Genomic DNA, 13747 nt, shown 5'->3' on the forward strand with positions numbered 1-13747 from the left:
CGGCTGAGTTCACACAGAGGAGGAAACAGCAGTGAAACAAACAGGCCCAATAAAGAGGGAAATCAAGTGCAGGATACAGAGAATTTATTCAGAGTCCAGTACAGACTGGCCAGACCACCTCCTACATGTGGACAGGAAAAAAGAGCCTACAGAAAAGGTAGGAGTTGTTATAAAATTGCTTTAATTCACTTCTCTCCGCATTACAAGCCGGCAGCGGGCAGTGGCCTGCCATGCTCCTTACAATACTGAGCCTGTAATTGCTGTTATCAAAATATACATCTGTGTCACCATAAAAAAACCGCAATTGCTGCCCCTCACGTCTTACAACAGGTATAAAAAATTATAAATATTTACACCCTTGTTCCACCCGACATGGAAACTTGAGGCCCAGGCCCTGAAGGAGGGCCGGCCAGCACAGGGCCTGTGCGGGGAGCCCCTTGGACCCATGAGTGCAGGACAAGGCGGTGAAGACCGGAAGGTTAGGGCTGCTGTCCCACCTCCTTGGGGTCCCAGCATTAGAGGCAGACAAAAAACAGAAACAAAACTTTGGTCCAAAATTTGCAGGAAAAAAGAAACCCTGAAAGTTTAAGAGCACTTGTCCTCCGGACAGAGGACAGTTGTGAGTAAGGCATCGGCAGGTCGCAGACGTGCCGGCCCCATTGTGTCTGCCCTGGAAATTAGATCCTGCCCTGCGACTCAAGAAATAAAAGTACAGTATACAAAGTCATACCACAAGGAGAAAATTTAGGTTACACTCATACCATTTTTTATCATCTTGCTATATAAAAAGTTACTTAAAACTATTTTTGCATATAAATGAAAAAGATTAGAATATTTGGTCAACTGGAAATATTGCTAGGCACAGGTGTCTGCAGCTGCATCAAAGCATAATACAGAGATTACGGTGGAAACAAAGCTGAAGAAGCGACGGGGAGGGGCCCTGGGGCTGGGGGGCAAATCATACACGATACAAGTATTGGGGGGCGGCCACACCCGGCCACCCACAGTCTCCCACCGCGGCAGGCACACGATCCCATGGGAGGCTGACCCCCCCCGGCCCCCAAACCCCTACACATCTGCTACCCCAAGAAGGCCCTGCCAGAGCAGCGGGTTTAAGGCACAAGAAAGCCGAGTGGAGGTTTGGGAGCGCCCGCCACGCAGACTACAGAAGGCACGGGCAAGGGGCTGGGCTGGGCCTCGACGGTCACCAAGAGCCTGAGGTTGGCACCCCACCTCCCCCAGGTGAGCAAGTGAATTCAATTTAATTTCTTTTAAAAACAGGTATACTGATTTCTCTTTAAAAAAATAAAATCTCTGGTCTTTTTTTAAGGTCACTTCAGCTGCTTTTTAAAGTGGCTATTTTTCTGGAATGATGGAAGTTGTCGCCGGGTGCCCGGCAGGCTGGTCCTTGGTGGCGGCCTAGATGGTGGACTTGGAGAAGGACACCCGCAGGTGGTGGTTCTCACCCAGGTCGTGGTTGTGCAGGTCGATGAGCGCCTGGATGGCCTCCTCCACAGAGCCCATCTGGATCAGCGCCATTTTGCGGTCCTTCCTGCAGGGAAAACGGGGGACACAAGGAGCCATGAAGGGCCTGGTGGGGCGGGGCAGGTCTGGGGGCAGCGGGGCGAGGGGATGGGGCTGGGCTCACTGGAAGAACTTGAACCCTTTCACGATCCCGCCATTGCTGGAGAAGAGAATCTTGAGGTCATCCTCGGAGATGGAAGGCCTGCAGGGGAAGAGAAGACCTGAGCCAGTCTGCGGAAGGTCAAGGCCATTCCCTCAAGACAGCAGCTGAGTGTCCAGGGAAGGGTGGGGTCTCCAGGAGCTTTTTAGGGGCCCCAGAAATAGGTTATCAGAAAATGACCAAGAGCATCTGAACGGTGCACTACAAGCAAAGAACACACTCCGCTAGGCCTCCAGCAAGGCCTCCCTAGGGCCTGTGGAAGGCCCTGGAAGCGGGAGCGTCATAGGAGACCTTTACAGACACTCACGGGATATTGGAGAGGTGCAGGGTGGCCGAGGGCGGGAAGATGTTCTGGAAGTTCTTGGAGCCGGGCTTCTTGAAGCGGTGCAGGGGCGAGTTGCCATAGTCCTTGGTCAGGCCCTGGTCCTCCTGGCCCTCACGGGGCAGCTGCACGTTCTGGTGCTTGGAGAGTGTGATGCGCACCGGCTTCCCGTGCAGCTTGTGCCCATTGAGGTGGCTCATGGCTGGGGGGAGACACGACAACACAGGACCCACGTGACCCAAGGCCCCTAGGCACCGGCCCCGCAGCCCCCCGGCCTGGCAGCCCTGCAGCCCTTACCCAGCTGGGCCTGGCTCCCGTCGGCCATCTGTACCAGGGCGTTCTCCTTCTTGTTGAACAGGATCTTCACCCGCTGCACGTCGCCGTACACGCCTTCAAGGGCACAGGGACAGACTGCTGAGCTGCCCGGGCCCCATGGCCGCCTCCCCGCCGGCCCCGCGACCCGCACTCCCGCACAGGGCTGGCTCTCCCCGCAGCTCTGCTTATTCTGCCTGAGAAGCTGTCTAGTCACAGGGAGTGTTACCGGGAGGGCTGCCTTCAGCAAAGAAGCCCTGAAATCCAGGAAAGGCCAATTGCCAAGAACCATCCTGCGGCTGCTACCGACACGTCTACTCTGCCAATAGCATGCGGGGCCGTAAACCATGCTCTGGAGTCCAAGTCAGTACGCAAAGCGCAGCCCAGACCGCACGCTCGGATATCTCAGAGCGTGACAACCACCTCAATTACACGAAAACAAGATAATAAAAGTGGGAACGATAACATACCGAAAAGAATAAAGAGGCTTTGGGGTGTGACTCTCTTTAGAGGACAGCAGAGCAAGGCAGCGAGGGACAGGGAAAGGGAGAGGTCAGGGGGCGAGTTGGAATCGTCCACCACGAGGAGGCAGCCCCGCAGGCGTGCAGGTTGATGGATGATGAAGTTGTCAGGATGTTAATATTCAAGGGCAGGTTGGTTTCCGGAGAGCAGGGTTTGAGGGGGAATTTTGTTTTTATTTATTTATGGTTTTGTTTTGTTTCAAGCAACAACAGGAAGCAGAAGTACCGTGCAGTCAGTTGGCAAAGAAATTCCGGATCAGGGCAAGAAAAAAAATTGGGAAAGGGGAAGGGGAGAAAAGAAAAAAAGTAGCAAAAACACAGGTCAGTAAATACATAAGAAAACACGCGGCGTCCCATCAGTCAAGACCACACACACTACGAGCCACGCGCCGGGCGGACAGCAGGAGCGCCCCCGGCGGGGAGGAGACGGCGCCCCCCCCACTCCCCCAACCAGGCCCTCCAGAAACTGTCTCCCCGGGGCCCGCACCAGGGCCTCCAGTCAGGCTCACTGGGGTGGCTGGTAGCGGAGAGCTTGGCTAGAGGAGCTGGGACAGGGCTCGAGAGGCCGCAAGTCACACGTGCTCAGACAGGCAAGAGAGCAACTCGTTAAAATAAACGGGAACCCCGTCCCTCAAGAATCAAAATATCTCGAGCCTTAATCATTTCATCCCAGCTCCCTGAGCTGAACTTCGCCACCGAGACAAGCACAGGCCCGGCTGCCACCTCAGGGACCGTGGCTGGTGGCCTCGGCTTGCACCCCCTCCCCAGAGGCGCCCCGCAGGCCCCTGCAGACCGAGGTTGGTTGGGCTCGAAATTGCAAGACTGCTCCCGTGGACACCAAATACTTCAACTCTCAGCATCATGGAATTAGGAACATACATTGAGATGTTAAGGAAAACAGGAGGACTCCAAGCGCTGCGGAAAGGACGCAGCAGTGAGTGACGTCAGTGCAGAGAGGAGAACAGCGTGACACCTGCAGGCACTCCAGGGGCCCCAGTGCCTGGGGGAGGGGCTCAGTCTGCACTAGGACCTGAGAGCAAACGCCCGACTCCTACTTCCGGAAGGACAGCCTAGAAGAGCCACGTACCTCGGGGTTGAGGTTGCTGACCAGCAGGACAGCGTTTCCTGCCCCTGCCAGGCCCGGGATGGCGATCCGGCCCGCCGCTGCCGCCGCCGCCGCCGCTGACGGGATGGCCAGAGGAGCCAGGGCCCCGTGCACGTTAGGGACGGAGAGGCCTGGAGGGAAAAGGCGGTCAGATAAGCAGCGGCGCCCACCTTCTCCACCGAGACAGAAACGCGGGTCCTGCCCATCCTCATGCAAACGGAGACACATTCGGGGTGCGGGGTGGGGAGGAGCGGCTGGCCCAGCGACACGCCTGCGGCTCCTCCACGCTTCTCATGTCACAGACCGTGCTGGCTTGACCGTCTACATGCGCCAAACAGCACAGAAAGCTCCAGCTCCTCGGATGCAGGATCGAGCCCAGCGGCCTCGGCCGTGCTTGCATGCAGGTGCCCGTCACCATGCAAATCGCACGCCGGGCGGGACAACAGGCTCAGGACTGTCATGTAGGTGGGCGCCTGGCCCCCGGGAGGGATGCTCAGGTGTGCCCGCCCAGCTCACGCCGCTCCGCTTACCAGGCCACTTAAATGCATCTACTAGGGGCATATCCCTCCAACCACCGTGCGCTGGTCCTCACCGGGCGCTTGAAGGGAACCAGACCAGAGACTGTGGGGTTAGCGGGCTCTCTGCACGGCCCTGCCCTACGACTGCCCTGTGCCCAGGCTCCGTGGGGAACCTGGAGGCCTGTGCCCAGGAAGGTGGGCTCCCCCCGTGACTGCGCCACGTCGGCTGCCGTGGAAGCAGAGCTACGGGAGAGGTGAGGGCATGCAGAGTTGGTGGTGGGGACGAGTGTTTGAATACCTGCAGCTTGAGGAATTGCAAAGGTGGGAGGGAAACCAGCTCCTGCATACGGAGAGGCTGACATTATACCAGGCGCACCTAGAAACAAATGAGACACTAATCATCGCACCCACGGGTGCGAGCCGGCTGCCAGTGCCCCACCCGGTGGGTTCCGGGCTGGTGCTGTGTGGGCATCTGGGAGACGGGTGCTGACCTCCCCAGGTGCAGAGCCGGGCGCCTAGGACTGAGCTACGTGTCCTGCCCCCCGCCCCACCCGGCCCCACCACCGCCGTCCTGCCACCGGGCACCTTACCGAAGGCTGCGGCCATGGTCTGGTCCAGTGAGGGCTGGCTGTCGCCGGATGGCAGATCGGGGCGCGTGTAGTCGCGGCTCTTGTCGTTGTTGTACTTGACGTTGAGGCTGGTGAGCTTGGAGAAGTCGATGCGCAAGGTACAGCAGGCGTTGTAGATGTTCTGGCCGTCCAGTGACTGCGGGGACAGCGAGAGGGCTGTGAGTGGGGGCCTGGCAGCCGGCGGCGCAGCTGCCCCGGGGACCACTCACCAGCTTGGCGTGCTGGGCGCTCACGGGGTCAGCGTACTGCAGCAGCGCCTGGAACTGATTGTTCTTGGTGAAAGTGATGATCTTCAGGACGGTGCCGAACTTGGAGAAGATCTACAGGAAAAGGGCGGCCGGGTGGGGTTGGCCTCAGCCCGGGAACTGGCCCCCACCCGCAGGCCAGCACTGCCCCGCTGCACCCCGCCTCACCTGATGAAGCACGTCCAGGGTCACCGGGTAGAAGAGGTTCTCCACGATGATCCTGAGCACCGGGCTCTGGCCAGCCATCGCCATCCCCGCGTCCACCGCCGCGGCCGAGGCAGCCAGGGCCAGGTTTCCTGACTGGACTGAGTTCACCGCCTGCAGGGCTGCCTGGGCCCGCTGTGGGGGCAGAGCCGTGAGTCCCACAAGCCCCAAGGCCACCACCCGCTCCCCCGCCTCCGCCCGCCCGCACCCCAGGGCACGCACCGCCTGATTGGGCGAGCTGTCCGTCTTGAGCTCCTTGTGGTTGGAGAACTGGATGTAGATGGGCTGGCCACGCAGTACGGGCGTCACCGATGTATAGTAGTTCACCATGGTGTTGGCAGCCTCCTCCGTGTTCATCTCGATGAAGGCCTGGGGGCGGGGGTCGTGTGTGAGCCAGGCCCGGACCCGGGAGGCCCAGCGACCATCCCAGAGAAGGCCTAGGCCTTGTACCTGGTTCTTCCCTTTCAGCATCAGAAGATTGGTGACCTTCCCGAAGGGCAGCCCCAAGGAGATGACCTCCCCCTCAGTGACGTCACTGGGCAGCTTTCTGATGTGGATCACCCTGGAGGGCACGCCTGTGCTCCTGTTGTCCCCCTTGAACTTCTTGCTGTCGTTTCCATTTGCTGCAAAAGGATGGTGTGCGTGGCACAAGGCACTTCCCGGCTCCCCTAGAGCAAGGGACCCCTCTCCTGGCATCGGTTTCCTCCCAGCTCTGGGAGGCTGCGGGGACGGGGAGGTCTCCACACCTGGCTCCCAGGGAAGTGAGGCTCAAGGTCACCAAGGCCAGGACCAACCAACCCCAAGTGCGCTCCTCAGAGCCACAGAGGAAGTGCTCCTAGGTAGGGCCGCAGTTAGGGTTACCTGTGGAGGCCGAATTACTGCTCATGATAAAGGGTCCGTTAGTGACACAGGCAGAGAAGAGCTCGTCAGATCCCCGCTGGAAAAGAGGGGCGGGTTGGAACCGAGCAGCGTCTTCACCGCAGCGCCCCCCAACCCTCCCTACGGGGGCCCGGTGGTTCTGCACCCAAGACACAGCTCCTTCCCCCACCTGCGGAGCCCCTGGGGGTCTTTCCCCAAGCAGGGCCAGCGTCTCGTCCCCTACAGGGGCTCTGCGTGTCCCGCCTCCCACCCCCCGTGCCTGGGGTCTGCACGGGCTCAGGCTGGCTACCCCGAGGCTCAGCCGTCGTGCTCTCAATCACGGCAGAGCCACTCAAGGCCCACGAGGACAAAGCCCCCTTGTCACACACACTGCAGCCACCCGCTCAGCCGCAGGAGCCTGCCCTACTTTCCAGTCTGAGGAAACCGGAGCCCGATGACCAGAAAGGCCACCTCTCCAGGCGGCGGGCACCTTGGTGACAAACAAGCAAGAAGCTCCCGAAGTGCCCAAACCATTCTCTCTCCAGAAATGACTAGTTGACTCATTAATCTCAATCTAATTGAATTAACTCCCAGAACCAGGTAAGATGGAGGCCAGGGTGAAGCAGACAGGGGGCCCTCCTGCCGGGCGAGGACAAAATCCCACTCGAGGGGCAAGGAGACCCCACTGGGACCAGGAGGCTCCCCTCTAACAACTTCCGGACACGAAACTGGTGGCCTGAGAAGAGCTTCCCTGCCCTATAGGTGCCCCGCGCCCTCCCAGCAGGAATAGCAAAAAACAGTTCTCAGGGCCAGACCCTCCAACTGCCATTTTCGCCAGCTTGTCCCTCCTCAAGAACACCTTATCTCTGCCCTTCCCTCAGGCCAGCTTAACTGCCACTTACAAACAAGGACGCCAGACACCCAGGGGCCTTCCCACCTTCCCGTGGTCTAGCACCGGAAGTCAGTGGGACACTCCCTCCCACCCCACCCTGCCCCTGGAGACAAGCCGAAGGAACCCAAGGAGGTTCAAGGTCTGCCCCTCAGGACAGCAATCGGGCCCATGCCAACACTGCTGGGAGCAAACAGGATGCTCTGGGCTGCCCTGGCTGCTAGGCCACCTGCTACGGGAGTGACCCTGAACCCAGACCCCACGCCTGGCGGGCATCTGCAGGGGCCGCTCCACCCCCTGGCTCCCCAGGGCTCAAGGCTGAGATGGATGTGCAGAGGGCCAACACCTGAGCCAGTGGAGAAGCTGCAAAGGCTCAGACCCCTGCCTGGTCTTAAGAGTCCAGAAAAGGACCCAGAGCCGCTTACGGGCTGGAATTTGTTATAATGAAGCAAAATGTTAAAAACCCCAAGCACTCCAGGCTGACCTGACCCGTCACGCCCCAGCTCACTTTCAGCAAGTGGACCTGGGCGCTTCAAGGCTCAGAACAGTAGACCAGCCCCAGCTGTGAACGAAGGGCCACATGAGAACCCAGGCAGAATGCCCCTGAGCCACCGAGGACAGAGTCCCCCCTGCCTAAGTGGTAGGAATGTGGACTTGGAGCCCTGACCCGCCCCCCCCCGGCACACAAAGGCCCCCCGTCCAGAGCTGGACAGGGACGGGGCACCCGGGCAGCTCCCACACACCGGCTGCACAACCTTAAAAAGAGCATCTCGACTCCTGTCTCTGACAGGTGACAAGCAAGGCCGGGATTCCCTCAGGAGTGGGGCGTTCTTGGCCCCAACCATGTTCTCACAGCAGACAGCCTGGCACGCCTACATCTGCAGGGTCTGTGGGGCAAGCCCCGCCCACTTGGCCGCCCATCTCCCCCAGGCCTCCCTCCCGTGGTGGGGGGGGCAGGTGCACGTGGTGACCAGTGGCTCCACAGGGACAGCCCACTGGGGCACAGCCACTCTGCGGGGTAGAAGCCTAGGGGGACGTGGGCCAGTCCACGCCGCAAGGGAGCTCTTCCCAGCTGCTGCCACAGGCCTCCTGCCCTGAAGTCAACTCAGCACCAACAGCAAACGACCACCGCGCCAGGAACAGCGCCTAGAGCCCCCTTGCTTCTGCACGAACACCCCTGGTGCCTCACTTGGGGCCCAGCTTATCCTGAACCTGATGGAGAGGACCAGGCTGCCTTCCCGGTGGGTCCCCCGGTGCACGCCCCCTACAGGCTCAGGGCCTCCGTCCTGTGCAGCTGATTCTGGCAGCCAAGACCCCCCCCGGGGCACGGGACGGAGGAGACAGCCCCTATAAGAGGTGCTCCGGCTGAAGTGGCCCCCAGAGAAGCTGGGGGAGGGTCCCCGTGCCAGTCACAGCACTCCGGATGAAGTCCCTCTCCCTCCTCCCGCCACCAATCAGGTTTTATCTGCAGGAAGATCGGGACAGGCGGCGTGCAGACGAGTCCGCCTGGGAAAACCTGAAACCAGCCCAGGCACGGCGGCCACCAGACCAGAAACCAGCTGCCACCTGCTCCTCAGGACACCCAGCCACCTGCGGGGCTCGGGACACACAGCCCAAGGGGGGACACTCTGCCCCCGACGTTCCGTTTCTCTGAGCAAAAATTATCTTAACGAGGACAGCCTCAGAAGCAGCCTGGAACTACCCCAGAGCCCCGAGATTCTCTGGTCCCGCCCCCCACCCGACAAGCTGCTTGAGGTGCAAACAGACTTCAACCTTACCCACACGAAACCGAGGACAGAAATCCTGTCACCCCGCCGCGCATCCCACCTCCAACCGCAAGCCGTTCTGAGCTCGAGGGCAGGGCAGGGGATCCCGAAATCAGACTGCTGAGGGGCCGCCCACCCCCCGCCCGAGGCAGGCTGTCCACCCCAGGAGCACCAAGCCGGGCAGCCCATGGTGGGAGCGGGCGGAAGGAGGAAGCAACATCACAAGCACCTACCTTTGTACCAACTGCTATGTCTGGGACGATGCTGCGGAGAGAAAAAAGGAAACGTCAGCCAGGGCGCCCGCCACATCCCGGAGCACGAGCCCCCGCTCGAGGCCTTCGTCAGCTATAAGGCTGGGGCAGGGAAGCGAGCCGTCCGCCCTTTAATCGCCACTTGAAAAGGAGCCATCATTGTCCTCCGGCTCCCTCCCGGCAGGACCCCGGCCCCGCCTCCCGACCCGTCCAAAGACAAAGACACCCCCTCCACAGGCCCTGGGAGAGACACTTGATGCTGGTTAAGGTTCAGGTGCTGCTGTTTGCTTTCTAGAAACTGGCAGTGCTTGGGGGACGTTTCCAGCAAAAGGCAGGCCGGTAAAAAGGCAACTCAAGGGCCCGAGATTAGAGCTCCGGCCCCACGGGGCCTAGAAGGGGGCAGCTCAGTGGAAAGGATCAGATAGAACTGACACGAGTTACTCATCAACCGGGCTCCACGTGAGCGGACTTTATCCCCCTCCGCGCAGAGCAGGCCCCGCTAGGAAAGGCGGGGCCGGGGGAGAGCACAGCTGCCCCGGATTCCTGGGTCCTGCAGCCCAAGCCCCCCCGGGACAGCAGAACCCTCCGAGGGCGTCTATGTAGTAAACAGAAACTGGCAACAAACTAACGACTCCCGAAATATCAGTTCAAGAGATAACTTAGCCAGCAACGCCCCTCACAAGGTCACCTGGCCGCCAAGGCCTGGCGGTCCCGTGACCAGAGCCTCTCATGATGTCACACAACATGTCCCCCGGCCCAGCCTCGGGCCCGGCAGAGGGCCCCGGGGCCGCCGCCTGCAGGATCCCCCTGGGGCTCTCAGGGAGGGGGCTCCCACCATAGCCTCGGCTCGGGCTCTGCCCCATCCTCACCCACCGCCTCTGCGGCGGAACCTCCACCTCTTCCCCGCAAAAACCTCACGGGCCAGCGACAACGACTTTTAAAAATCTTAATGAGTCAAGAAAAAACTTCCCTGAAATAAAATAATGAAAAGTACGCAGTTTCCCAACTGCTAACCCAGGCCGCCTGGCGGCTTCCTACTCCCAGGGAGGGCTTCGGACACAGGAAGTGTTTTACGTAAAACGGCCTTTCTGGGAAAGATTTTCCGACCTTCCAAAAACACGGCAGGCCAAACAGGAGCGGCACCCGGAGGCCAGGCCCGGCTGCCTAGGTAACCACACCACCGACAAGAGGCTACAGATGCGCCCCCAAACCACGTTACGGGGGACGATAGAAGAGACATAACTCGAGAACTTGACCAGACAGCCAAGAAAACCGAGCACACGGCCCACTGGCTCGGGAAAGGGTTCTCTGGGCAAGTCCACCCCAGCCAAAGCGGAAGGCAGACCACGAGGAGATCAAGTTCCTCTTGCTGCAGCAATTTTTCTAAAAGGTTGGCCTCAATTCAGGTTGAAACCTATCATTTCAAGCCCGAGACACCGAAGGCACGTGACCCTCCGGGCACTTTTAACCGCCCGCCCCTCCCGGTCGGGCCAAGAGAGAAAGGAGAGCTGGTTCGAAGCACCCCACCACAAGATACCCGCAACTGCCCCTGAACACTTCCCACGGGGTGCCAGACGGGAGAGCGCAGCTCCACCGGGTTCCACCCCTTCCCGAGGACAGAGCCCCGGCCGCCGCGCGGCCCGATCCCCCCCGCCCCGACACCTCGGCACGCGGGGAGCGGGCTCGGGTCCCGAGCCGCCCCGCCCCCACCGCGCCCGGGGCGCCACCCCGGGACGCCGGGCTGGAACAAAGGGGGCGGCGGAGGGCCCGCGCCCTTCCGGGCGGGAGGGCGGCGTCTCCGGCCGCGCCCGGGCCCGCGGCGGGCGGGGCAGGCCGGGGCAGTCCGCGCGGCGGGAAAGCCCGCGCACGCGCGCCAGAGCTGCCGGGAGCGCGCGAGGCCGCGCACGCGCGCGGAGACCATACGGGGCGCGCGGAGACCGTACGGGGCACCGGAAGGGCCACAAGACTCTCCAAGGGCGGCGCGTGCGCGCAGAACCCGGACGGGAAGCGAGAAGGGCCGCGCGGCCGCCGCGTGCGCACGGGACAGGCCTCGTGGGCACCGGAAGCGGGCTGGGCTCCCCCGGACCCCAGCCGCCTCGCGCCCCCGACGGCCCCCTCCAGGGCCGCACCCGCGCCCCAGGCCGGGGGGAAGGGAGGGAACCGGGCGGCGCCCCGGGGCCCGGGGTGGAGGCGGAGCGGCGCGCCAGGACCGTCGCCCCGAGGAGACCGGGGCGGCGACGAGAAAGAGACTGGAGCGCGAGAAGGAGAGGGGGTAGAGCGAACGAGTACTACTCACCCGTCCATTGCACACACAGGAGACCCGCGGGGGACGGAGTGGAGGCGCCGGAATAGCAGGAACCGACCCAACGGCTCTGAGTTATAGACTCACAAAATGGCGGAGACGCCCGAACACGTCCCCCGCGCGCTCTGCCCATTGGCTCCTGCCGCGCAGGTGGGCGGGGCGAGTGCCGCGGAACCCCGCCAGCGCCTCCCAATGGTTAGGAAGTCGCTCGAGGGGTGGGGCCAAAAACAGTGGCAGGCGGCCATTGGGGAAGATGGCCGTCCGTCAGGGCTCGAGGCGGAAACGGCCCGTGGAGTCGGGGAAGGGGCGAGGAGGTGAGGCCACGTGATTGCGCCAGAGCCAGTGAGCGAGCTGCCCTCCTGCGTGGGGCTTTGCTGGAGAAGCCATCTTAGGAGTGGGTACGTGGCGGGTCAGGCGGTGGGAAGCGTGCTTCCCCCAGGCTGCCGCCATCTTGCAAACGGGCAGAGCCCACCTCCACCTCGGGCGTGAGAGCAAAGGGAGGCGCGTCGCCATCTTGAAGTAGGGCAGGAAACCTCCGAGGCGCCACCTTGCTTGTGGGCACCTGGCCGAAGTCCATTTCGAACTCAGACGTTACCCTTAGGTTAGCACGCGGACAAGTGGCGGCGGCCTAACGCGTCCCAGAGGCGCCGGGGCTGTTTCCACTGCTGGCCGCCAAGCCTGTGGCACGATGTGGCCACGGGTCGCCCCTGACTGTCCTTTGTTTGCCCCAGAGCAGCGAAGCCCGACCACGGTCTCCTCGCCTGACTGCAGGAATGGGAAAACTGAAGCCCGGGGGCATGGCGGACGCCGCCCTGCCTGCCTGCAATTGTGGGAAATTGAGGCCGGGGGCGCACGGACAACCCCGCCGTGCCTGCCTGCAATGGGGGCGGTGGACTGAGGCCCGGGGCGCACAGAGCAGACTTCGCCGTCAAAGGACGTTCAGGACTGGACGGGCCTCCATCCCATCAGCAGAACACCCCAAACTTATCTCGGAGAATGCGGATTCCAAAAAGAGTTGAACAGGGTTGTGGGTGATAGGGGAACCCCGGGAAAGGTGCCGGAAAACAGGGCCAGCTGGGTGGGGCGAGTGGGGGGAGGGGCAGGCGGAGTCAGGGAGGCCGCGGCAGTCCGGTACCCCAGGCTTTTGGAAGCATCCAGGAGATGATGGGCATCCCGGGCTTGCGCAGTTCCCAGCGTGGAGCAGACGTTCAATAAATAGAAGAAATTATCCTGAATATTGTTTGCTATACGTCTCGTGCAGAAAAATGGATTTTTAATTGGCACAAGCCTAGAGAGGGAGAATGACACTTGCCGTTTCCCTAAGTCGAGGTCAGGCCTTTGCTCCCGCCTCACCGGTCGGTTTTAGCTTGGGCGGAGTCATGGTAACAGCGTCCATTTTAGGGCCGCGCGGGCCTGGACAGGGCCCAGAGACCGGCGCTCCCGAGCCAGAGGGCTTACTCGGATTAGGGGCGGCTGCCGATTTTCACGGAGGCCTCCGCCCTGCAGTCCTTGGCCCCTTCTTTCGCCGAAGGCCATCTGAAGCCCAGGAATGGCTAATCAGGAGTGTCCCGGTGGATTTAGGAGAATCCCCAACGCATTCCTGTGGATTTGCTCCCTCCAGGACTCCCGTCACGGTCCGCTCTGGGTACCACCAGGGGCAGTTGCTCATCTTTGTTGCCTCGGTTACTGGTGCCAGGGATGGGCCCCCTTGACAGGAGTTTGGTTGGAGACATGGGAGTGTCGTAGCCCAGAGGAAGAGGAGGGGGCAGCGACGTTGGTGGACCCTCCACCAGGTTCCTAGCCCGGATCTAAATGGTCGCAATCTATTAAAAGCCATTTCTGCTCACCGCCCTCCAGGCTTCGCTCAGAGTCAAAGCCCAAGTCGACCTTGTGGCCCCACAGACCTCACACCCGCAGCCGCCTTTCTGGTTTCTGACTGCATTTACACAGGCCTCCTTTACGAGGCTGTTCCCTTCTGGAAGGTTCCTCCCTAAACCCACTCCCTCCTTTTAATCCCTGCCCTGGGGCCTTCGAGCAGAGGCCCCCTCATCAGAACAGTCTCCCCGACCTCTCCCTTAAAACGGTTGAGGATTTCTTTCTCGCCTTCCACTGGAACACGAGGGAGAGAAGACAGCCCCTGC

At 61.4% G+C, this 13747-nt stretch overlaps 2 protein-coding genes across 3 annotated transcripts in view; both read right to left on the reverse strand.

The window, feature by feature from the left end:
* The window catches only part of BSG (basigin (Ok blood group)), a 252324-nt gene that overhangs the window by 77155 nt on the left and 161422 nt on the right, over positions 1 to 13747 (reverse strand). The gene's annotated exons all lie outside the window — the stretch shown is intronic.
* Positions 63 to 11708, reverse strand: PTBP1 (polypyrimidine tract binding protein 1). 2 transcript variants are annotated; one of them, XM_060094793.1, is made up of 15 exons: positions 11601 to 11708; positions 9287 to 9317; positions 6402 to 6477; positions 5991 to 6163; positions 5763 to 5909; positions 5505 to 5675; positions 5301 to 5411; positions 5053 to 5227; positions 4761 to 4838; positions 3927 to 4075; positions 2789 to 2822; positions 2304 to 2396; positions 1992 to 2208; positions 1649 to 1726; positions 63 to 1552 (listed from the first exon to the last, which is right to left on the reverse strand). In XM_060094793.1, exons 1-15 carry the CDS (start codon positions 11606 to 11608, stop codon positions 1420 to 1422), a joined length of 1674 nt encoding a protein of 557 aa, XP_059950776.1. In that variant the 5' UTR covers positions 11609 to 11708; the 3' UTR covers positions 63 to 1419. The 2 variants fall into 2 exon arrangements, with proteins under 2 accessions (XP_059950776.1, XP_059950777.1); XM_060094794.1 differs by lacking the exon at positions 11601 to 11708 and adding an exon at positions 10967 to 11017.

Source organism: Mesoplodon densirostris, chromosome 3, assembly GCF_025265405.1.
Source record: "Mesoplodon densirostris isolate mMesDen1 chromosome 3, mMesDen1 primary haplotype, whole genome shotgun sequence".
NCBI lineage: Eukaryota > Metazoa > Chordata > Mammalia > Artiodactyla > Ziphiidae > Mesoplodon > Mesoplodon densirostris.